The 24,698-nt window shown below is 41.1% G+C and overlaps 1 protein-coding gene across 5 annotated transcripts in view; it reads left to right on the top strand.

The window, feature by feature from the left end:
• The window catches only part of PTPRF (protein tyrosine phosphatase receptor type F), a 374,428-nt gene that overhangs the window by 161,099 nt on the left and 188,631 nt on the right, over positions 1-24,698 (top strand). For all 5 annotated transcript variants that reach the window (XM_059477803.1, XM_059477805.1, XM_059477806.1 and 2 more), the window contains 2 exons: positions 18,770-18,915; positions 21,579-21,720. In XM_059477803.1, coding sequence (XP_059333786.1) covers positions 18,770-18,915; positions 21,579-21,720 — 288 coding nt within the window. The remainder of the gene's footprint in view (positions 1-18,769; positions 18,916-21,578; positions 21,721-24,698) is intronic.

A 24,698-nucleotide genomic window follows, 5' to 3' on the forward strand; every position in this document is an offset into this window, starting at 1 on the left:
TGCTGTTTGAATACCCCCATCAGTGCATCCTCCTCCAAATGTTTCTCTAGAATCTCCCCAATGCTGGGGTCACTAGGCCAGCAACACCCTTATTTGTCAAATTGGCAAGAGTGTCACATGCCTTGTGTGTAAGAGTGAGAAACCAATAACTGCTTGTCATTGCTCACCTGCTTTGTTGATTGGTACTAAGAGATCTGATGATAAAAAACATGGTGTTGAAAGTTCACTCCTTGGTATCCATGAATTATCTTTTGAACCTGTGTGTGAGGGGGAATTAGAAATGTCTGTAAGAGCTGGCTACAATGGGAAATGAAAGAGCACTTGAGAAATCAAGAAGAAAGATCTGTTTATATGAAAAACATGCAATATATTGTCTATTGCATTTAGTTCTTGTGATGGTGCCAGAATCTAAATAGTTTAGCTTCTCATGGGCAAAATTAAAGTAATTCTTGTGTTAGAGGGAAAAGATTGTCTGCTGTGTTTGCTGCTGGCAGCAGAACCTGGTCTTTCCCTACTTCCATGGTCACATCCAGTGGGCTGGGGAGCTGCTAAAAGCAGTTTCCTGAAAATTGAGACTTGGCAACACTGGCCTCTGTATGCTGCTGCTCTTACTCACCACATGGCTCTTGATAGTGTATGAACAGTCAAAAATAAGTAAAAATACACTGATGCAAAGAGTTAATGGAATCGCCAGTCTGGGACAGTGGTCTCCTGCTTTCATTTTTTCATGTCAGAACTGATAAAGTTTGTTGCAGTCATCATTCACTTTTGATTAAGTGATACAGCCTTCTTTTGAGCATTTTATATCTCAGATGTCAACCTCTCTTTTTGCAGTGACAAAGGGCTGGTTTAGTATACCCAAAAAAAGGCAAAATCTATTGTTTGTGGCTCTAAAATGCTCAGTTACTTGATTACTTATTGGAAGTTGCAACTGAGATTCATTTGGTGCATAGACTTAACATAATAACTGAATGTAAATAGATGTGATGTGTTGAAACAGAAGTGGGAAGTGTCTTTCAAAGTGTTCAAATGTTAGTACTGTGTGTAGCAGTCCTGTGTAGTGGGAGCCCTATTGAACAGCTTTCCCTTTAGAGTGCCAGGGATTCTGAAATTGTAACAATTGTAACCCCCACATTTTGTGATGCACTGTGTGAGCTTCAGTAAATACAGCAGAGGAATTGTTTGTCTCGCAACCAGTAGAGCAGGGAAAATAAATAGTAGAAATCTGATTAAAAAATAAATAGAAGATGTGTTGTCTAGCCAAAGGTGTGAGGAATATGACAAGCACCAGGGAATAACACTGTTCCAGGGTACCTGAGAATAACACTCTTCAGGGGCTTGCCATTCCTTGAGCTAGGGTTGCAAGATGTGAAAACATTGGAAATAATTGTAAGTGAAGTTTTTTTGGAAGGGATGTGGCTGCTAGTCAAGTAATATTTCTGTGTAAGAGAGATAAATTTGCAGGTTGATATCCTGCACTGTTCATATGGTCTGGGAGGTATTGTAAGAAGTCATCTTTCATTAGCAATGGTCATACTTTATGCTTACAGCAGAGAGCTTGTAGATGATTCTGAACACACTTGAAACATTGGAGAGCTGGACTGACTCCTAAATGTAGCCCTTCCTGCTAAAGGCAGGTAGCAAAAAATATCTTCTGATGAGGAAAGGAGTGCAGCATCATGGGCTGGTGTCTGGGCACACAATACACTGGTAGTGAGCTGGTTGAGTGGATTCTGGAGCCCCAGATGTGCCAGGCAAGGTGGGAGGAGATGGGTTTGTCTGGCCTTAGGATGAGATGGATGCAAATGGGACCTCACTGCTCTCTTCAGCTGCCTGATAGGAGGGGCTGGAGCACAGGGTGTAGAGCAGGAGTAGTCAGGGTCTTCTGGCAGGTTTGTGGTGATGTGATGAGAGCCAACAGAGACATAAGCTCCAACATGGGAAATAGTGATAAGCTATGATAACAATTTTTTTAAAAATTCCCTTGCCATGAAGATGGCAAGCATCATACCAGAGCCCCAGGGATGTTTTGGAATGGTCACTGTTGAAAATACTCCAAGCTTGACTGAATAGGGCCCCAGGAAACCTGATCCAGCTTCGGAGTTGAACCCAGCTTTGAAGTTGGCACTGCTTTAAGTGGATATTTGGAAAGGATGACCTCCAAAAGTCCCTTCCAAACTAAATTGTTGCAGGAATCATAAGCTCTTGATATGCTCAAAACTGTGGCTGTGTGTGTGTGCACAGAATGTATACGATGAAACAAATTCAATGTCCATTTTGTTTAATTTCTTTTGTTATTTAATCCACTGCATTTGATTGCATTCCAGTTTTTCTTTTATCTTTGAGACATACGGATGGAGTAGAGCTCAGTGTTTGTTGAAGCCAGTCCCTGCTTCTGCAACATGCGTCCAACCATGTCGAGGAATCCAATTAATAAGTCTATTGATGTGGTGATTAGCTATGTTTGAAAATAGTGGGTTTGTTTATTTAAACGTGGGCTCTGATGGATGCATGCAGTCAGAGTGTCTGCCATCTTTAGTCATCCAGTTGCTCAATAGCTGTCATAAGAGATAAGTTTAGCAGAGATGAGGTGGAAAGACAGAGGAGATTGTATTGAAGTTCTCTATTAATAACTGAAATAAGCTTTTCCTCTTGGAGGGCAGAGCAGACTGGAGGAGGCTGTTTAACAAGGTGGTCTATTCTCATTCCTCAGAGCTCCTGAGGTTCAGCTGGACATCACCACTGCTCAGGTGTTCTGGTGCTGGGGAGGGTTCCACTTCAGTCAGGAGCTTATACTGGGCACCTCTTGAGGTCCCTGCCCAGCTATGGTTTTATGATTGAGTGGAGTCTTTTCCATGAAGAATGGAAGAAAATAGTTTGCATTTTCTCCCCTCTATCCTGTATATTGTTGCAGAAGTGGTTCCAGGCTTCATGGAGACAGTTATATCCGATCCAACTTTTATTTTGCTGCAGATTTTTCCACCCTTTTCAAGTGCACCTGTCAGAAGGTATCTGAAAGCACACAGTTTTCTGAAGTGACTAGGACAAGAATATTTTAGGAAGCTGTCACTTACTTAGGTGAGAGGAAATACAGTCAAGTTTATTTCAACATTTGCTCTGTTTTCCAGCCTGGCCTATAGCATGGGACATTAGGGTTCAGGATGTCATTACTGGCAAGCAGAGCACATTCTGGATTTTTGGTGGTGGATGGGAAGAGCTGAGCTGCTCTTGGAGCAGTGAATGTCTTGCCCTTTCAGAGAGCAGTTATCTCAGCAGCATGATCTTTCTTGGCTGTTTGTTACCAAAAGTTAATGGAAGATGATAGAAACAGCACCACTTGTCTCCTCCTAAATTCCTGATACTAAAAAACTGCAAGCATCTAGTGTTTACTTAGGATATACTGGCTAAGATTTAATAATACAATTTTCTATGAATTTATTTAGAAAGTTAGCAGAAGGACAGAAAAAAGCAAATTCGAGGAAGTGTGTGTCACTACTACTGCTTTGCTATGGCTTCCTCCAGATAACAGCCCTTTTAAAACTCCTTATGCAGGGTTTTCCTTGTTTCTTTCATAAATGAAATGGCCTTCTCAATGTTAAAGAAAACACAATGAAACACAAAAGGTTTGCAGTACTCTGAGTCATTTAGCTACATTCATTCTCTTTAAGTCATGCCAAAATGACAACAAACCTGAATTTTAAGGAAACTTCAGAATTCTGAAAGAGGAATTACAGAGCAGATGTCCCAAACAGTTGAGATCTGATTCCTCAACAAAATGATAAGAGTTGGAAGAGAGAAGGGGCGTAAAAAGAATGTGTTTCTCATTAATCCTGCTTGTCAAGTCCTAAATTCAGGTTTCTCCTTCCTGTGCAATTGCAAACTCACACTTGGGCAGCAGTGAAGCAGCGATGAAGATGTTTCTGTCCTCCTTCCTTTCTGTAGCACGCTTGACAATGTGTGACAGTCCTGCATTCAATTTAAGCTGTTTTAATTTTAGCAGTCAGCATTCTGACTGATCTTTTCAAGAATCATTATTCCAGGAAGGAATAAAGACACCACATCTCTGCATTCAAGGAGATAAGAATCAGAAGAGCACCTCCTGAGTTTTTCTGAAGTTCCAAGGTCTGTGTTAAAGAACTGCTGTCCTTCTGCCCTAGGTTTCCTAACCAGTCAGCTGTTCTGCTATCCAGAAGGGATTCCACGAAGGGTGAGCTTGGTTGCAAGCCAGCCCATCAGTGCCTAATGGCATTATGTGCAGTGTGGATATAGTCAGAAACCACTCTGCATGAATTACATACATGGGTGCCTGTTAATACAGAAAGAACAGCACTAATATTGCTCTATATAATTTCGTGAAGTTCAGTTATTCATAGGTGGAGCGCCAAATTAGCAAAACAAAAGTGCCTGTAACATTAATAATTATCACAGCAGTCTGAAAGATAAATCCCTGTCTGCTGCAGTGTCACTGTTGAATTTCTAGTACTTTTAGTGGGGCTTTCTGATACTTGGAATTTAAAAGGCTGGCCCCCAAATACAATTTGGTGCAACTCAGTGAAAACACTTAAAAGATTTTAAGATGCCAGGAGTAGGAGACTGTCTTTCCTTAGGGTGGTGGACTGGTGTGTCACTTCTCTCTGAGATGTGGTATGTGATGGCTTCAAAACACCAGGGCAGTTGGAAGTTTTAAGTTAATGTGTGATTAATTTCCATACTGTCATCATCCTTTTTCAAACCTTTAATTCATATGCCAGCTTTATCACTAGTAATAGTAGTAAAATGCTTGGCTGAAGGAAATGTGCATCTCGGATTATGACTGGTGATTTGGGGGATTTCAGCACTTTGCAAATCGTGTTGTCAGCCTTGGTTTTATGCTCTAAGCTCACAGAATGTGGGCAGCTGCTCTTGTGCTGGTGGCCTTGTTCTCCCAGATTACCGTTCATCTGTTTTTCTACCTTTATCTCACATTTAATTATCTGAGATTATTTTCTAACAATGCTGAATTACATGTTCTGTATGACTTGACAGCATAATTTTGAATTTGCACAGTAACCATGCCTTTGAGGCTGCTAGTAAGTCATGAATAAATTTTTTTGTTCCATAACCACGGTTAAAATGGAGATCTGGACGTTCACTTGAATGTGCAAGTGCAAGGGTAAGTTTCTAAGTAGTCTTGTTAACAAACACTTCTTGCACATGATCAGCAGAACTGCAAGTTTTCTTGAAGCTTGAAATGGTATTTCATGAGGACATTATAAATGTGATCTTATAAATTAAACTAAGACTGAACAAGTTCTTGGTTCATTTTAAGTTACACAGAACAATTAACAAAAGCCATATCCAGCTGCATAAGTTAATTAAAAAAAAAAAAACAAAAATGACGGAGGGAGAAAATAAGGTGATGGGAAGATGATGAATGGTGATCTCAAGATGCCCAAGCCCAAATGCATGTTTTTAATGAGATGATGGTGATAAAGTGTTATGGAGTCTGTCAGAAGAAAGTATGAAGCAAATTCAAAGAATTCTACACGAATCAACACAGTATCTTTTTTGTTGGTTGTTTGGCACTTTTTTTTTTTTAATGAGATCTCTAGTCTCTGGAGTCTCAGGGGTTAGGTAAGACACAAACATTTTGCTGTTTTAAGAAGGGTGTAAAAATGGATCTGAGGTGCATTTTGGAGGAAGGAGAGAAAGGCACAGAGATAGAACATAAGCTCTTTCAGCCGAAGGATTGTGTTTAGTGTGCAAACAAGTGAATATGAGTGACAACAAATGACTTTAAAAACCAGTCAGTTTCCCCACAATGTTTCCAAGACCATAATTTTGGAACCGTTTTCCAGTGAGAAGAGTGGTTGAAACTCAAACCTGTTTTAAGCTGGTGCATGATCCCTTTACAGAAGAGGTTGTGCTCTGCAGCCCTGGGGAGGCCGTGGGACAGGACTGGACTTGAGAGCCTCTTCCAGCCCTCTGTGTCTGTACATTTTGGCTGTCCCGTGTCATGCTTGCTCTGACAAGCTTCAGTGCTCAGTTGCTGCTGCTTAGTGTTTGTGTTTCAAATTCCTCTTTGATAACAGTGACAGGCAACAACCCATTTGATAACCTGTTGGTGTAACTAATTCCAGCTCAGCAAATGGGGAGCCCCACTTTGATAAACATTTATTCTTGGAGAACACAAGCAGAGTTGGCAGGCACCTACCTTCAAGTCAGACTTTAAAACACAACATGAAAATCAGAGATTGGTGATAGGCAGGGGATTATTCCTGCATGGATAATTCTTAAGCAAGATCCATTTTCCTATATAAAGGTATGCTCTTCTCACTGTTAATAGACCTGAGCGACTAATAAAATTCACTTCAGGCAGGCATAATTGGACAGGCTCTTTTGTCTCATCCTGTTCTTTCTAGGCTGTGTTATGGTGTAGTAATATGCTGACTTGCAGTAGGTTCAGAAAGGCTGACATTCTTTCAAGCCTCAGATTCACAGAGTTTTATGTTTTATCCCAGTGTATGTCCTTCACAAAACATACTGGGATGTCATATCCCCCAGGTGAAACAGTGCCTTCTTTCTCTTGCATGCAAAGCCTAAGAGGTGCAGTTAACTTGCTCTGAGGTAGCTTGTCATCCTCTTTGCAGGTCTGGATTTTAGTTCAGCAAATTGAATGTGAAGCCAGGAACCTTGGGACTCAGTCAACAAAGCAACAATGGGTGAGAGGGACTTAGACACATAAGTCTAGGAGTCAAATTTGTTTTCTAAATATATCCTCTGTAGTCTCCACAAAGAGCTTAAAACCAAGCTGAACCTTGCAGGTTTGACATCTGTGTGTGTGTGTGTCCCTTAAGTTTGTAGCATGTGATAGTTTTGTCTGGCAGTGAGAATGAAATTAAGTGATGTAGGCAAATACACTCCTGGCAAATACAAACGTGGCAAATCTCTGTAAGCAGCATACTTGTCTTCTCACTCTTGTGGTTGTGCAACCTTCCATGTGTTCATCCCCAAACCTGAGATGCACAAACATCTTTCCAGGCTGCCTGGTATCTGCAGATTTAACATGTACTCCTTTCCTGTTTTTAACTAGGAAAGTTTGCTTCTGGGTAGCAGGCAGTGTTCTGGCTTGGTGAGAATAAAGCACACTGAAATACTCCCTCCTTGATGGAATATGTGTGCTGCCTTGCCAAGATACCTGCTGCAGTGGTGATGTTAACTGGTTTTCCCTTTTCCCAGAGACACAGATATTGTCAGAGGTGCTGAGAAAGAGATAATTCATGACATGGTCGATTTTTCTCTGTTAGACAGATCAGTCCCTGCTGAGCTGTGCATGCTGTGGAGCCTGTGGCATAGCTGGGTTCCCCAGCAGCCCCAGTGGCACCCACTGGGGTGGCTCCCCAGCCTTTCCTCTGCAGTGCACCCTCCAGCCTGTACACACATCCTCAGCCAGCTCTGGAAGTTCCAACTCAGCACCTTGTGGTCCCATTACCTGATCTGCCAGGCTTCAGGGTGAACCTGGTGGCCACAGCAACTTTGTGCAGCGTAGTAAATGGTAACTTCCCCATGTGGACTTTGGCGTTCTGCATTTTTTGCAACTCTGTGCATAACTGGGTCAAATAATGTAAAAGTTTTGTGCAAGTAAAAGGCCACAGAAAAATAAAATCTGGAACTGTGCCTGGTAGCTGGAGATTTAAGAAACTCAGTTTAGAAGCTGAGGCTGAGCTGATTGTCTACACAGAGGAAAGTTATTAAAGTGAAAAAAGGTTTTCATTTTATCTGTTAAATTCATAACACAGCAAGGAATAGGTGCTAGAAAACTTAAACCAAGAATGCAGCGAACATGAAGGTGATTAATTTTGATGTTTTTCTAGTACCCAGTCCTTTCTGAACCAGAAAGCCCTAGGTGGGTGGTGGAGGGAACCAGGCACCTCCTGGCATGAAGCACCTGCCCTGCTCTGTGCACAGGGCAGAGCTGGGTTGTGGCAGCTGTAAAACTCTAAATCTCTGACATCTGCCACTGATTCTCTTTACTGTGGGTAAAGAGACATCCATGTGGTTGTATGGAATCAGAGATTTTCCACCCGCATACAGAGTCATTTGGGAGAGCTCAGGGATGGATCCTGGGCAGGACACAGTGGCTTCTGGAGTTTTCCCGGCTCTGGAGCACCTCAGTCTCCCTGCAGCCCCTGGGCACTGCACAGCATGGCTGTGACACTCTGTGCAGTCCTTGTCTGCCCAATGTGCAGGGTTGCAATTGCTCAGCAGCCCCCTGTAGCACAGTCTGGCTGCCAGGTGGAGATGACGGCCCTGATGTTGAAATTCTGCTCAAAGGGCTTTTCAGGTGTGTGAGGCTCTGTGCCTTCATTGCAAAAGTGCATCATTACTGGGTAAAAAATGCTCAATGATGTCTCCCAGAAGTGCTCAGACCTTCATTTTTGAACCTCTATCCAAGCTTCCAAAGAGACTGACTTGGAGGAAGCTTTTTAATGGGGAAATAGACCTGTTTTTCAGGGAATTTCAGGAAAGACTGTATCAAAACTATTGAGACCTTGAGATTAGCTTCCTTGCTTAGAGCATGGTGCTGATCACGCCAGGGTTGTGGGTTTAATACCTGTGTGGGCCATTCACTTAAGAGTTGGACTTGATGATCCCGTGGGTCCCTTTGAACTCAGAACATTCTGTGATCTACTTTTTTCTTTCCCCCACTTGAGAGTATTTTGCTTGGATACCTAGGTCCATGCTCTGGCAACATTTAAATGTGGAAATTATATTTCTTGGATTTCTGCAGGCTGTACTATAGCTGCTGCATGATGAAAGAATTGACACAAATAGAAAAAAAAAAAAATTAGTGTATTACAGAAGTGCCAGCATGCACTTGCTATCATTAAGCAGAAAGTCTTTGTCTTTACCGGTAGATGAGGCAAGAATTTGGTTCATTACTATAGGAGGAGGACAGAGCAACATACAGTGGCATTAAAATGAAATGCAGGTCCCTTCCTGAGAGCCCAGAATGCCTTTGCTTTAGTTACAAATATTCTGAAGAGATCATTTACTCTGGCTCCCAGTTCTGTTAGAATCATTCTACTGTGGTATCTGTTTACAAAATAAGGTTTGCACTTGCTTTTAATTCTTAAAAGCAGAGGGAAAACCTGAACTTGGCAAAGCCTTTTGAACTGCTGAATCAAGAACTAGCTGCTTAGAAAAAAAGGGATTAAAACCTTTTAATCCTTTTGTGTAAAAAAAAAAAAAAAAAAGGTGTTTAATGTGGTAGGCGTGCTGGCAAAATTAATTAATTTTCATGTTTTTTCAAGCACAAGATTTCAGTTTTGTCTGTTTCCTGGTTCTGCATATCTTAGCAGGTTCTTTACACTATGCAATATGCTTTATTAACTTTGAAGTTTTGAAGAAATCTGCAAATAACAAAATTCAGATATGGAAGAAAAGGTAAGTTGCTAGGAGCAGGCACAGCTGTTCTGTGCTGCATTAGGCAGTGTGCTGATGACTTGATTTTAGAGCCCCTTAGATGGGGGTTTTGTCCCTTGTATGTTTTGTGTGCAAGAGAAAGGCAGCCTGAATTCAGGTACTGAATTTTGTGTATGATTAAATGAATGTTCTATATGTATGCATTTGAAAGCCCCTAAGTGAATGTTGTGTAAATGGTGATAATTGCAGACTGTCTCCCTGCAGTCCTTTCTCAGGCTGAATAAGGTCTAAGGCCAAAGGCCCAAATGCTTAATTGTATTAAACACAGAGGCTGAAAAATTTATTAACTCACAAAGTGTGTATTACCAAGTTAATTGGAAGTGCCTTTAAGCTATTACCAGGTGGAAATTTGACTTCAGGTTTCAGTTTTAAATTAAAGCAGAAAACCATTCTGTGAGGCTGCTGGAAGGTCTGCAGTTAGAGCAGTGCTTCTCTCTCTCCTTTGTTTTTCTGCTCTGTGTAATGCTGGGTATAAATGCTGGGAAGTTAAAGCTGAACCCATATATAGCTCTGGCTTTTCCCCAAAATATGTAAAAGGCTGCACACACAAGCTGTGAGTGCTCTGGGGAAACGTAAAAGCAGAAGATGGAAATGAAGGCAACCTCAGGTTCTAGAAGGATGTTATACTGGGCTGCCTTTCTGCTTTGTTTTTAATCAGTATTCTTCAGTTGTAAGCAGGACTGTTTTATCCTTCTTGGAATATTTTTCTTTTTTGGTTACGTGTTATTTCAGGTATTGGAAGCAAGTAAAAATGATGTCATAGCAGAGGGATTGATTGATTGATTTATTTCCCTCCCACCCCCTTCCCATGGATGAGAGTCAGTCAAAGCCCAGGGATTAGCCAGAGTTAGGGATTTTCTTACTAAGATGTAAAGCAGCTCACACTGATAGCTAGCCAGGCACTTTGAGAAAGACATTGCAATTACGACAGCCTGGAAAAATAACGGAGAAAATTTGCCACCCTGTGTGCAAAATCTGTAGGCCCCCTGCAGATGTGATATGGAGAAAAACCACCTCCCCACTGTGTTAGGTCTAAGTTGTCTGCATAAAACTCCACAAATAAATCAGCACCCAGAATGTGCCTTGCACAGCATCCTCCTGTGATGGCTGCCTGAGACAATTCTGGTTCAGTATCGTCAGTTAATTTTAGGCGTTTAAACTTTGTCAACAATTTCCATGATTCATAAAGAGACCGAATTAGAAATTTACTAAAGTGCAATACTATGATGACAGGCTGTTGCTGTAGTTTATTAATATCCTGTAATCATGGCCTTTACACTTGAATGAGCTAATGGCTTTTAACCCATATTGCTGTGGAATAAGCAGGTTTATCCAAATATCATCATTTAACAGGGAAGGCTGAGTTTCTGTTGGTAAAGTTTGATGTATATGTAACTGTCCAGACATGAACTAGAAGTACACAGGGCACAGGAGGTTTTAAGATGTTTCTTCAACAAGAAAATTAAAATGACTTGATTTTTGCTTAAACTTGTGAGTATAAATCCTGTGTCGGCAAAAGGGAAAAGAGAGCTTGAAAATGCCTGTCTGGCCTTTAGCCTGGGCTTATGCTCAGGAAAGAGCCTCTTTGCCAAGATGGTGAAGAAGCAGGAGTTGAAAATTGTCAGAATTTCTGAGCTTCAGTCATTACAAACACTGATAAACGTATATGTTTAACTTTACATGTATCTTTGCACTAAAATGAGTGCCTTGAATCTTAGTTCCGTGTGTTTCCTGCTGGTGCTTAGGGAGAGGCACAGCTTCTGCTGAATGACTGCTTTTGTTATTTTTGTAATGTGATTTTTTTTTTTTTTTTTTTTTTTTTACTGTAAGTTACAGAGGTCATTGAACATGTTAAAAGATCTACTTCTTGGAATTTTGGATATTAATCATTCACTTTATTTCATTTCATTCTGTACAAACTCAGAAGTTATCTCTGAGTACTTCATGGAAGTCAGGAGAAGGCGGCGAGGAGAAATGCAACTTGCTCTGAGATAATGTTTGTAGATTTGATTATCATGGACATTCACACTTGAAGCTGGAAAACTGAACCACTAAAATTGGATTGAAATAGCAGAATCATTTGTCCTAGCTGTTGGGAATCTCTTAAGCATTAAAACAAAATAGGATCATAAAAAAGAGGCAATATGCAGGTAACGTGAGGTAACGTGTAATTCAGATTGATCTGAGGAATATGTTGAATTCAGAGTGCCATTTTCTCTGATTGGGGTGCTATTAAGTGTTTTTTTAAAGTGGATGGGAGAAAGGGTTATGATCCATATCCTGGATAAAAAGAAAATTGTGGAAGTAGCTGAGCATGCAACACCCCACCACATACATTTGCATTTATTTAATAAGTACTTTGCACCAAACAATAAAGAACAGAAGTTTCATTTACAAAGTGCTGTCATCTTAGTGAAATAAAACCAAAATAGGAGACATAAGGAATGAATTAGGATTGTGCTCACTGAGACCCACAGAGGCTTTACTAAGCTGTTGTTAAAAAAATGTTATTACAAGGCTCACAGAGGCTCTTCCTACGTATAAATTATCCAAGAATAAAAAGTGCAAGTTTGAAAAATTGTATTTTGCCAAACAGTATTCCTGCTAATCACAAAGGGGCAGGAACTGCATTTAAATAATGGTGGGTATATTGCAAGGAATGCATAAGGATGCTAAACATAAGGATAGCTGGGGAGCCCACTGACTTGTCTCCTGCCCTGCAGTGGATGCCTAGGAGAAGAATCACTGATCAGCTTTGTCCAGAGTATCTTTCCAGTAGGCATCCATCCATGCACAGAAATCAATCACCCAGGATCATAAAGGAACCCTAGAAATACTGTATCGCTGTATATAAAAGCTTGGGCCACCTTTGTCTTCTAGACCACTTCATTTCCACTTCAAAGTCAGTCATGAACACGAGAAGCTCTGTGTCATTGTTGGTTCCTTCCCAGTGTTATAACTGAGCCACATCATCATTTTCCGCGTATTCGTCCTGACAGCAGCCGTGTGAGAACAGCAGGTTAGTTTTACAAAGGAAGGTGAGGCACAGTTGTGCCTTTGTGTATGTGACAGGGAAGGTTAAAGGCAGGGATTTAAACGTGAATTTCACAATTTCCAGGCTCAGGAACTGATTTCATCATGATCTGTTCATTCCGGTGTCAGTAATTTCTTAATATTCATTTAGGCCAGGCACCTAAATAAGATTGCCTATGCCTATTGTATGTCCTTATCCAGTTCATCTTATATTGCAACTGTAATTTTTTTTGTTCACAGAGGAGTCTGCTTCCAATCTTAATTTAGCTCAAGTCATAAAAGCTTTTGGATAAAAATATAAGCTTCCCTCCTACAACATGAGTCTTATTTTTGGCTGCCCATCTATTTAGAGTAGTGAGAACTTGTATCATGAGGACACAGATTTTTTCTTCAAAATCTCTCACAGCAGGTGGGTGTTCATAGAACACTTAATTGTAGACATGTTCAAGAATACGTTCTTCCTCAAACCTCTGTGTGACCCTTTGGAAGAATGGCATCCACAAGAACAGAAGGAGCATTATGTTGCCAGTCTCTGAATTAAAATTTTTGAATGAGGAATATTTCATGTGGGTGCTAAATCCTGAAGATGCATCCAGATTCCATTTAATTTTCCCATTTATTTTAAGAAAATGACGGGTCTTTGAAATAAAACAAGTTAACATTTGTGTGTATTATTGCAAGGAAACATATTTTATGTGACAATTGTGTGTTTAATGAGTATCAAAATGCAAGCATCTGTGCTAATTACCCAGGACCCAGCATTGTTTTTCAAGGATCTGGCTGGTATTCAAGTCAGGTAGTGCAGATTGTGTGTTACTCCTCAAAGACCATGGTTAGCATAAAAGACACTTTGCCAAGTTAGAGGGAGGCTACACCTCTGTCCTCAACCCTGAAGGAAATCTGACAAGAGACACTTTTCTCCCTGGGAAAGTCCTTTGGGTTCACTAAGAAGCTGTGCAGCCTAAAAACAGCACATGTGATGAAGTGACTCTGAACTTACCTGCTAAAAAGAAGAAAACCTGGAAAAGGGAACTGAAATTTTACTCTTCTGCTACAGATGTTTGGTAGGGCAGATTTTAAAACGGGTGCTGAGGTGGTTTCCTGATTTATAAGAATTGTTTCACAACAAATTTTCCAGAATAGCAGGGAGCAACAGATTTTATCTATAACATACAGGTGAGAGAGACATCTTCATGGCTGTGCCTGGCTCTGAAATATCCTGCAGGAAATGTGTCAGTGGCTCTCCAGAATACCTGAGGTTGTCTTTGAGGGCTTCAGTTTCCCCTCCCCAGCCCCTCACACTGTTTTGCAGGGAAGGGCAGACAGCAGCCATATTGGTTAGAGCATACCTGACTGTCTCTGGCTTTCTTTGCACGTTCTTGCTGACCTTTTAGAATATAATTCAAAGGAGCTTTTCTTTTGAACCCTTCACACACCCAGCTCAGGACACTGCATGAGTTTTCTGCTATTTTTCCGTGATAGCTCAGTAGAGCACTGTGTACCTAAATCTCTGCAAGCATCTCGTGCATGCCATGAGGCCCTCTCTGGGATTCACTTTACAGGATTATCCACAGATCTGTGCTTGCTCGGCAAGTGGCTTTTTCAACACTACCAAATGTGGAAGGAAAGTCCTTTTCTTCTGAAATGTTGGTGTTTTTTTGGTTTTAATTTCTCAATGGAGAGCATGTCTGAGCAAGTTGTTATTTTTCTGCCCGCAGCCAAATAAGATGAAGTCAGTTTCTTACAAGAGAAAGAAATACTCTATTTGTTACAGTCTTCCTCCTCAGAACTGTGTTGTTCCCATAAGCTTTCTAGAATAATTTCATTTTTAACCAAGACCAAACAGAGAAAATTTCAGCCAAGAAGGTGAAAGTTTTCCCATTCTCCTGCCTGAAGCTCGTGAGTGAATAGAAATGAGAGCAGTGACTTCTATTCCTGGTGTAATGAGGAGCAAGAATTAGTTCAGAGTGTGAAGTCTGAACGTGCTCCAGGTATCTGTCACCAAGCAGAGAGGCCAGGGAGAGAAAGACTGGAGTAGTTTGGACTTGTGGGAACTGTGCCAGTCTGGAGTTGTTACTCCGTGTGCTGGAGTGAGTGAAGGGTGGGTGTGATGGGCACCCAGCCATCCAACGCCTCTCCCTGCTGTCATCCAGGACTTCCTCAGGAGGCTCTCTCAAGCTGGTAGTTCAGAGATTTGTCTTTGAAACACAATAGGTCTTTTTCCTTTCCCCCTACCCCTCAAGCTTTCAACAGAAAATCTTCAGATTTGATCCATAGATTATCAGGGAAAGGACAGGTTTTCACTGCAAAAGACACTTGAGTTCCTTGTATTTATATGTAGCATGTTTGAGTGATAAACAGTTAAATTAAAACTTCATACGTGCATAATCTTCTATGGATCCTCTGCTCATTTTGAATTTAAGGAGAGGGAAAGGACAACATGTAGGTTATTGTGTAGTTTCAGTGCATCCTTATTTTTTCTGACCGTGTTTCTAGGGCTACCCTAAGAGTGCAATGCTAAAAAAGACAGCTTGTACCATGATCTGGCCCTCTGCCCAGTGTTCCCCCTCGGAGGTAACTAGTGATGGTCTCGTGGCAACTCCCTCAAGGCAGTAAAGTTAGAGAGATGTTGGTTGGAGGGGAGATGTGGAGGTTGTGTAGTCCACTTAACATGCATTTTTCACAGACACCAGCAGTTTAGTGGATACTCTGTTGTGCTTGTGTTACCTCTTACTGGGATGAATTTTGGGCTTTACTGTAAGTTACCAATCAGTATAAAAAATGTACTCATGCCTGACTCTGTTGTCCTGGGGCCAGGACTCAGGATTATAGGTTTGCTTAATTAGTACTTTCCTTCCATTTCAAAATTTCAGGGCATAAAAATGTTTAAAATGCCTTTGTAGAAATAGCTTTTCTCAGGCTGAGAATTTGGTTTATATAGAGGTGTACTTCTGTGACCAGTCTTGGAGGATTTAGATTGTTTCCAGAAATCAGTGTCACTCAAATATGCAGGGGAAAAAAGGTTCATTGCAGCAATGTAAAATCAAGGCAGCAAGTTTTTTACCTTTTACTGCAAGTGAATGTTCAGTTTCCTTTTGTTCTGGTTTTAATAGTATTGATCTTTTTTAAATGTACAAAAGTAAAGTAAGTCCTCAGTGTATGTGCTGGGGAGTAAGTGTAAAGTTAGAGTATAATTGCATTGTATTCTTCAAGGACAAAAGTTTTTGGATTCTGCTGTATTTGCCATTTGAAAAAAATTACACTACTTTACTAAGATCACAGAGTAAATAACAGAAAATCAGAAAACCAAATCAGCTGCTGAAGTGCAATACAAGGCATCAGCTCAGCACACTGCATAGCAAAACAGTCAATCACAATGCCATCACTAGCAGCCTGAATGGTAAATTAACATTTCTCTGGAATAGATGAGAGGTGAATAAACAGAGATATATGTAAATACAAACTAAGTAGAAATAGACATGATTATAGATGAGTAAATATGTGGAATCAGCATCAGTTAAGCAAGCAGACTTAATAATTGCTTGCTGTTCATGTCAGGACAATGGGCCAAAGCCTTTAGACAGCAGCCATCATGTCTTAAAAGACATTTTCTGGGGTTTGAGCACAGTCCTGGGGACTCTACACCAAGGATGGCAAAATTCAGTACACTTTTGGGAGGAATTTCTGTGGTGAGGCCAGGTCTGTGATACTCCTTCAGAGAAGCTTGTTGAGGACAGAACATGTGTATCCACTTCTGTGCTGGCCGTGCTGGGGCTGCCTTTTGGAAATCAGCCTGAGCCAGCAGCAGCAGCAGAGGTCCAGGTCTGCAGTGAAATGTGTCAGCTGTGACCTCCAGATCAGCCAGGCTGGGGCTGGCTTGTCCCCACGCGGGTGCTTGGTGGCTCTCCAGCCCAGGGCACAGCCCGTGTGGAGCAGTGGATGTTGCAGGTGTGGAAGGGCTCTGCTGTCCTGCTGCCTCCACAGTGGCTGACTGCCAGCCCCCTCTGCTGCTGGGTCTCTCTCCAGGTGGTGACAACTGGTCTGGCCTCATCCCTCACTCTGAAACCAGTGGGTTGTCCTCAGGCTGCCAGGAAATACCTGCCTGACCGTGGTGTCTCCATGGGCTGCAGGGCAGTACCTGCTCAGGCACCTGGATCTCCTCATGCCCCTCTGGCTCGGTGCTGACAGGGCTGATTCTCACTTTTTACCTCATTCCTTACTCCTGTGAGGTGTTCTGCCTTTTCTTAACCCATTACCTCAGAGGCACCACCATGACAAGCCTGGCTGTGCCATGCTGTGGGGCCATGGTGGGACCTCTGTGTCCAGCACAGGGCAGCCCTGGCCTCTCCTCACAAAGACCATCTGGCAGCACACCTCAACACTCCTCACCCCTCAGTGGTGCCATGTAGGAGAAGCAAGAAACATCCTGGGCCTTTGGCAGTCTCCCTGGCCTGGCAGAACCTGGTCTCTGGACTTTGTCAAAAGCAGGGAGGGTTGAAGTAATTTACTTGGTTGAGAGGCTGTGTGTGTTGTCACACCATGCCACACTGCCAGGACAGGGCTCAGCATAAGCAGTTAATGTGGGCTAAACCAGAAGGTGGAACTAGGGTTGAGGAGGTGCCACAGTTTGAGCCAGGTCTCCCAGGGCTGCAGCTCAGGGGTGAAATTGGGCTCCACAGTTGCTGAGAGAAAGGTGCTGTCTCCTGAGCTCTGCCTCATCCTGCCCTGAGCCACTGCTCTCCATGCCCTGTTTGGAAAAGAAGAAAAAAGCATCTGTGCCCGGTTAGGAGCCCAGATCTGTTCCACAGAGGCTTTGATGATGCTGGGGCTCCTTGCAGGATTCAGGTGCCTGTGTCTGGATGCAAGGAGGGGCATGAGGAGCAGAGCACTTGCCCCTGCCCTGTTCAGTCACTGCCACTGCCTGCCTGGTTTGGCTGTAACTGCAGCTGCACCCATAGAATTTAAATCTCTCATGCATTAGAAAAATACATTTAAAGGCTGTTGTCTTTTGACATCACTGAATTTGTATCCCTCCCAGATCAGGGAAATCCAGCCCTCAGTTTGTCTAGAGGTCAAAGCACCTGAGCTGACAGATGTCATGCCCCTCTCCCTCAGGAACACACTCATAGATGTATCTGGAATGTGAAGGTGTGGAACCACCAGCAGCTCTGCTGGGGTCATTGGTTTGTTATCTTGGGGTTGAACAGGTTTCTTCTTTTACTCAGGCTCCTTTCTACATGCCAGCAGCTGTCTCTGACCTGTTTATAGGTCAGGTTCCTCTTTGAGGTGGTTGATCAGAATTGTATTTGAAACATGGCCATAGTGTGACCTGTGTGTGGGAAGGTATCATGGGTAGACTCTGTTAACTCTTCCTGTGGAGTTAAATGTTTTAGTGCTTTATAGGAATATGGCATCATCAAATGCTTCTCATGAGGGCAAAGCAGTGTTTCAAGATGATCCTCAGATCACATAGTGCAAAGTTTTCCCATACAGGAGAATAATACAACCATTCAACCTGGATGCATAGTTTTATCTATCTGAATCTGTTATGTAAATCTCAAAGACAGAGCTCTATTTTAATGAGTTTTTTAATTGATTATTTATATGTTATTTGATACTTTTTTATTTTATTATTCTTGCCAAGTCTTTCATGCCTGAATGCTATTTCGGTTTCTTTTCTGACTTTCATTTCTAGTGATTATTTTCTTAACAAGCATAGACTAGCCTCTGCAGGTTTCCAGACACTTAAACTGTAGGATTTTTATGTCAGTCCACATTTAAAATGAAACTAAAGGTTGTTATTTGTATACTTAAAACTGTATCTGTTAATTTTTATGGATGTGTTAACAGCTTTCAGTTAAACTAATGTCAAGATACGGTACATTTCATAGGTTTGGTGTGTCAGCTGTTCTGTAATTGCCAGTGCTGTGAGCATCATATAAATCTGCAAGAATCCATTTATTAAAAAATAAACTGTAAAATGGTTCCAAATTGTCATATACCTGAATGAATGCCCAGGGGACAGGGGGGAGCCTTCTATTGCCCTCATTTATAGGCAAGCCAGATGGACTTTATCCATTTCAGGAGAAAAAGGTACTCAAGCAGAAACTGTCCTTGTCATGTTGCAGTCTGCCCTGATTTGTGTGTCTGAGGCCATTCAACCTGGATTTGTAGTAAGAGCACCAGTTACCTTATAATTGAGATTAACATGGCACATTCCATGCTTATCTGATGTTATGTCCTCATGGGGGTGATTTGGTTATTTTTCCAGGCAAGCCAACGTTTATGAAGGCTCCTGAAGATCAGATTGGGATTTCTGGAGGAGTGGCCTCTTTTGTGTGTCAGGCAACAGGAGAGCCCAAACCTCGTATCACGTGGATGAAGAAGGGGAAGAAAGTCAGTTCTCAGCGGTTTGAGGTAATTACCAAAAGAAAACAAAAACCAACAAAAAATCCAAACCTGAAAATTTGGTGATCAATCTAATCCTCACAGGTCTTAATTGCACAGTAATCATCACTGCAACCTGGGTATCTCTTCATCACTACAATACAGAGCGTAAAGCTTTAGTGTAAAGCAAGTTTCCTTCCCTGCAGCAATGCAATCTGTGGAGCAGGTGGTGTCCTTTGAGTAGGCTGCTGGAAACACACCAACAGGACATCCTCCTTCACATGGGAGACTGGGGCTTACAGAGGGTTGGATGGCAGATAAGAGCTGGATCTAGCAGTATTTTTCTCTTTTCATTGTCAGAATTTATAAGGCAGCTCTTTGACCTGCAATCCCCAGTTGAATTCAAAAGTGAGATACCAAAACACTACTGGAAATCTTTTTAAGTGATGGCTATTGCCATCCCTCCCCCAAAGGTACTTGGAAGGGGAATGGTGAAGGGTTAATTGATGTCCCTGTGAGCTAAAGTAGGAGAGAAAGGAAGGGACAAGAGCAGGACCAGAAACATCTATGAAAAGGGGAAATTTGGTTTATATTTTACATAGCAAATACATTTTCACTGACTTTCTCCACCTTTTTCTCTGCTTTCCTTTTTGGTGTTGGGCTCCCTTCTCTAAAACTGCCCTTGCAAATGTGACCCTTCTGCAATTCTGCTGCCTTTCCTCTAATCCCCTGTCTTTGATGTTTTTGCTTTCCTGACTGGAGCACAAGATGACTTTGCTGCCCAGAATGGATTGATTCAACTCACCAATTTTAATCATGAATTCATATGTGAGCAGAAAACCTTGATTAAAGTAATCAATTTTAATCTTGTTTTACATTGTTATTTTTCCCTGGTAAAGGTTTTGTTGTATAGTAACTATCTAATTTGTAAGTAGATACAGCCATTATAGTGAATTTGGTGCTTGTTGTGGCTTACCAGAGGGCTATGCCATATTATATGCATTTATATTAGCAATTTCCTACCTTTGTTCCCATCAGTTTGGATGCATAGCTTGTGTCAGGAGATAGTGATTCTTTTTTTTCCTAAGTAACTATTGATTTTACTTCATTATTAGTCCTAATTAGGGAAAATTTGGAAGTAAGTTTAAATGGAGAAAAAAAACAAATCCGTTGTACACATGCTAAGTTGTGACAAAGGAGAGGTATCCATTGTTAGCAAGTTAACAACATTTTGGCCTCAGCATCTGTCTAGCCCTTAGTAGTTGTAGCTCTGTTCCTATCACACAGTGTTGGTTCAAAGGATAGTGAGGGCAAAAGAGATTTCTGCTGTTTCATCTCTTAGCTTTTTAGTCCTTATCACTGAAGTGAATTAATCTCTGTAGCTGACTTTGTCTTGTTTTAAAATTTAGCAGTAGCTCTGCCCTTTGTAAAAATTTAGTATATTGTCACAGTTTCATGTTTAATTTAAAGATAAGTGTTTTTAAAAAATTAATTCTTTAAAGTGTATTATGGTGATATGGTGATATTCATATTTCTCTTTCTTTACCTGACTGCATTAGGGATTTCTTCTTGAAACAGAAGGGCTATTCCTTCCAGCATGAGGAATAACAGATTTTTTAGTGGTCTTGGTTACCTTTTGATTTCTTCCTATTTCTCCTGCCACTGCAGAGTCTTGTGGTGCATTGTTTTCCTCCTTCCTGTTCTCTCTTTTGATCTTTACGCTGTGGGAAGTGCTCCTAAACAGGCCCTTGCAAATGGGGTGAAGGTTTTGCATGGGGGTAGCAGCCCTAGGCTGACATCCATGTCTGGAGCAAAGGATCCTTTAAGTCTCTTCATGTCCCCCTCAGTTCCCAAGGGACAGGAGTGGGTGGCACCTGCCTCTCCCTCATGCTGCCACTCTCTGCACATCAGGTGGCATTTCCAACTTGTGCTGCACTCTGTAATAGGAGAAGGGTGAGTTTGGCATTAATAGTGGCTTGAGGCTGTGCCTTCACAGCCTTGCAGTTATGAAATAGTGTGTAGCGATCCAGCTCCAAACTAATAAATACCTTTTTCTGCCATGTATAAGTCAGAGTAATGCATTTTGCAGCTTAGCAGGATGGATGGAAAGACAATGATTTATTAAAGACTTAATTTATTTATGCTGAAGAAGGAAGTGTAATTACATCATTGTTGATTATGCCAGAGTTGCAAATTACGCAGTGCTGAGGAGCATTAAAACCCCTCTCTGCTGGAGTTAGCATGCACTGAAGGTGCTCAAGGTTTTATTCAAGTTTTGTTACTGTTTCCCTGCAATCCCACAGAGTATATCATTCTCCTCTTCCATCAAGGTGAAAGTTGGCACTAAATTGTTACCAGTGATTAGTAAAATCATTAGTGCAAATATGGCTCAGATGTTTTAAATCATCAGATTCACATCTTTATTACCAGGTTGATAATTTGTCAACCTTAATTGATCCATAAAGAACCTCATTGGATCTTCATTTGTTCTGGCCTCCTCAGAGGACAAATATGTTCTTGACACTGAATTTTTGTGCTGCTGCATTTGGAACACTTAACTCACTGCATGGTATTTTAGGGCTTACAGGACTTGTTTTGTTCTGGTTTTTGTTCTCCAACCCCTAGATGGTTTTGACTTTCAGTGTTTGTTGCAGAAGGTAGCAGTAATGAAGTGCTTTCTTTTCCTTTCAAAGGTGATCGAGTTTGATGATGGGTCGGGGTCGGTTCTGCGGATACAGCCCCTGCGTGTCCATCGAGATGAGGCCATCTATGAGTGCACAGCCACCAACAGCGTGGGGGAGATAAACACCAGTGCCAAGTTAACAGTGCTAGAAGGTAAGGGGGAACTTCTTGCCCTCCTTAAGTGGCAGGAGACAGCTTTGGCAGCTACATGTTGATGTGCTGCATTTAAATGGCGTGGTGATATTCTAGTTTGATTGGGTAAAGCTGTGTTCTTCCTGCAGCAGTTGATATAATTTCTCCTATAATAGAACATCATATTTTTGAGGCAATCATGGAAGGATTGCAGATTCTGAGCTGTGTTTAGAGTGTTTTTGTTGTCTGATTGAGAGGTGTCATTTCTGACTTGGAGGGCTATCTACAGAGACATTTGTATACTTTTCTCATCTATTTGCTTTCACATAATACCCATCTTCAGGGTATCTAAGTATTGTATCTGACAATCAGAAACTTAATCTATGCTGCTGTATCTTCTGGATTAAATCAGCACATAGATTTTCAGGTTACTCTTCAGGTTTTTAATGTGATGTGAAATTTAGTTGTGTTTATTCTTCACTGTACTTGCAACTTTTAATTCTGTCTCTCCTGTTAAGGAATAGATTTTCCTCCTTGTCTGCTATATGAGCAGATTTTATTTTGCTTGCTATGTTGTTTCTGCTAAATGTTTGTGGGAAAACAGTTTATTAGACATAAACAGGCCTGTGAACACTTGATTTTTTAAAATATTAAGTTGTCAGAATGATTTTCTGCTTTTAAGGAAAGATGGGATTTTTCCAGTGCGTAAATGTGTTCTATCATTTGTTTATATATAGGAATTTGTAAATGTACTGAGATGTTAGAAATCTGGGGCATTTGGCTGAATGGATTTTTACCCCTTGCATTTTTACCCCTTATAAGCGAGAAAAGGCTTAGGCAAATTGCTTGTGGTTTATAGATTGATGTAGAAACTTCTAAGTAATGAAAAAGCCAGACTGGAAAGTGTTTATTGTTGTAGGATTTTGAATCAGAGGAGAGTGGTTATCCCAGTGGTGAGTGTGCCAGCCACACATGACCAGTTGCCTATTGTTCCTTGTTCTCCCATCCCCATTTATAGCATAGAGGTAATCATATTTTCCTTTCTACTCTGTGACAAAGAATACATTAAACAACTGTAATGTGGTCAGGCACCGTGGTGATGTGAATCATAGAAATCATTCAATACCTGATGTGATTGTGTATCTTGTTTCTGGAGGTGGGGCATCTTAAAGATCAGCTTGCTCTCCAGTAATAGTATTATTAAGAATAGGGTAACAAGTGCTATAGACTTGAAAATTATTGGGGGACAAAAATCACATTCTTTTTGTTACTTCTGCCTATGCAGCAGTGTATGTGAGTGCATAAAGCTCAGTGGAGCTCTTTCAGCAGTTTATGTGCAGATCTGCATTTAAATGCTTCCTGCAACTGGATTTTTGTGATACTGGATGCTCAAATACCACTCTTCCTTCCTGTTTCCTTTGGTTGTAGTTGCCTTTATGTATCTTGGATATGTATGCACATGCACACACACGCTAATAATTTATTTGCTCTGTGTTAAGTGTTCAAAGGCCCACAGAGACATGCCTTGCATCAAGGAGCACAACAGTATTTCTTAGCTCCATGGTGCTCCTGCTGATTTCCTGATGAGGTAAAGCTTGCAGACCACCACATAAATAGGGAATGTTAGGAAACACCACAGACAGGAAAAGACATGCAGGCACACAGTTTAACAGCTGCAGAAGCAAAAGTCAGTAGCAGTCAAGCACTGAGCCTGCTTTTCTGTTTGGAAAATTCGTTTAATTGGGAGTAATGATAGTTGAACATGATCCCATCAGGTCAAAAACGATCTGCAGGCTGGGGGGGCTGTGTTTTCCACTCAGACTGAAGAGTATCGACCCCTTGCTGGCCACTCTTGTAATGGGCAAAATTAAGAAACATTTGCTGCCTAACAATTTGTATGTACTTGTGCATAGAGAGTTGTGAGCTTGACTGCGAGGATGAAGAGCTACATGTGCCTTTTATGTTGGCTTAACTAACAAAGAAGATGGGTTCTGTTATGATGTATTTGTATTTAAGAAAATATGTTTTACATTTCCCTTTTCTGAGACTTTCCTACAGACAGCTCTGTAATTATCCAGTCACGTTATCTTATTTTTCTGCATTGTCTGATAGAGATTATAATGTTTCTGCATTTTGTGAATATGATTTTTTTTTAAGTTACTATTAATATTCCTTTGCTTACACTTTGGTGGAGTAGATGTTGCCCTGATTGTGATTGTTTACTCTCAGTGGCTTCAAAAAACAGTGTTAAGTGCCCAAATTCTCTGTTATGCCATCACTTTTCTAACATTAATTTTGTAGAGGTATTTGAAAATTACACATTTCATGTGGAACCCTTGGCACTCTCAAGACTGTCAACTAGGACTGGATTTTTCCCTCTGCTTTTGGGGTTAAAATAATTTCCGTAATTGGTCTCAGATGGCAGTTTGAATGATACAGACATTCTGCACTTCTTTCAAGAATTTGACTAATGCAGTGGTCCCTGGTGCATGACAAAGCTTATCATAGGCGTCCTCGTGGTTACATGCTGCTAAATGCACAGCATGTATTGATTTTTACATTAAAAATCCTTTATAACAATAAGTTTTAATGCTCCTTCTCACAATTTGCCTTTAGAACATAGGCCTTAACATTAAATCCAGAAGTCACAGTTAGGGTTTAGCAGGCTCCTTACTAGATGTCTTTGTAGCTAACTGAGCTGGAGCTTTATTTTATTTAGATTTCTGCGATGTTTTACGGATCAGAAGCAGGTTATCCTTTCTAATTGCCAACTTATTTCATTCTGAGTATTAAGAGAGAAGCATGAGTCCAGTCTTCCTGGGGAATCAGGAATTCTCACATAAGTGAATCTCTTTTAACAATTTGGTTCCCTACTGCCCTTTTATTCTTTGCTTCCATGTCGCTCATTTTTCCCTTCTAACTGCAGATCCTGTTGTGACCAAACTACATATACTTTGTGTAACTGGAAATTATTTCTCCTGTTGATAGTAGAAGAAATA

This window comes from Ammospiza nelsoni, chromosome 9 (assembly GCF_027579445.1).
Source record: "Ammospiza nelsoni isolate bAmmNel1 chromosome 9, bAmmNel1.pri, whole genome shotgun sequence".
Classification (NCBI taxonomy): domain Eukaryota; kingdom Metazoa; phylum Chordata; class Aves; order Passeriformes; family Passerellidae; genus Ammospiza; species Ammospiza nelsoni.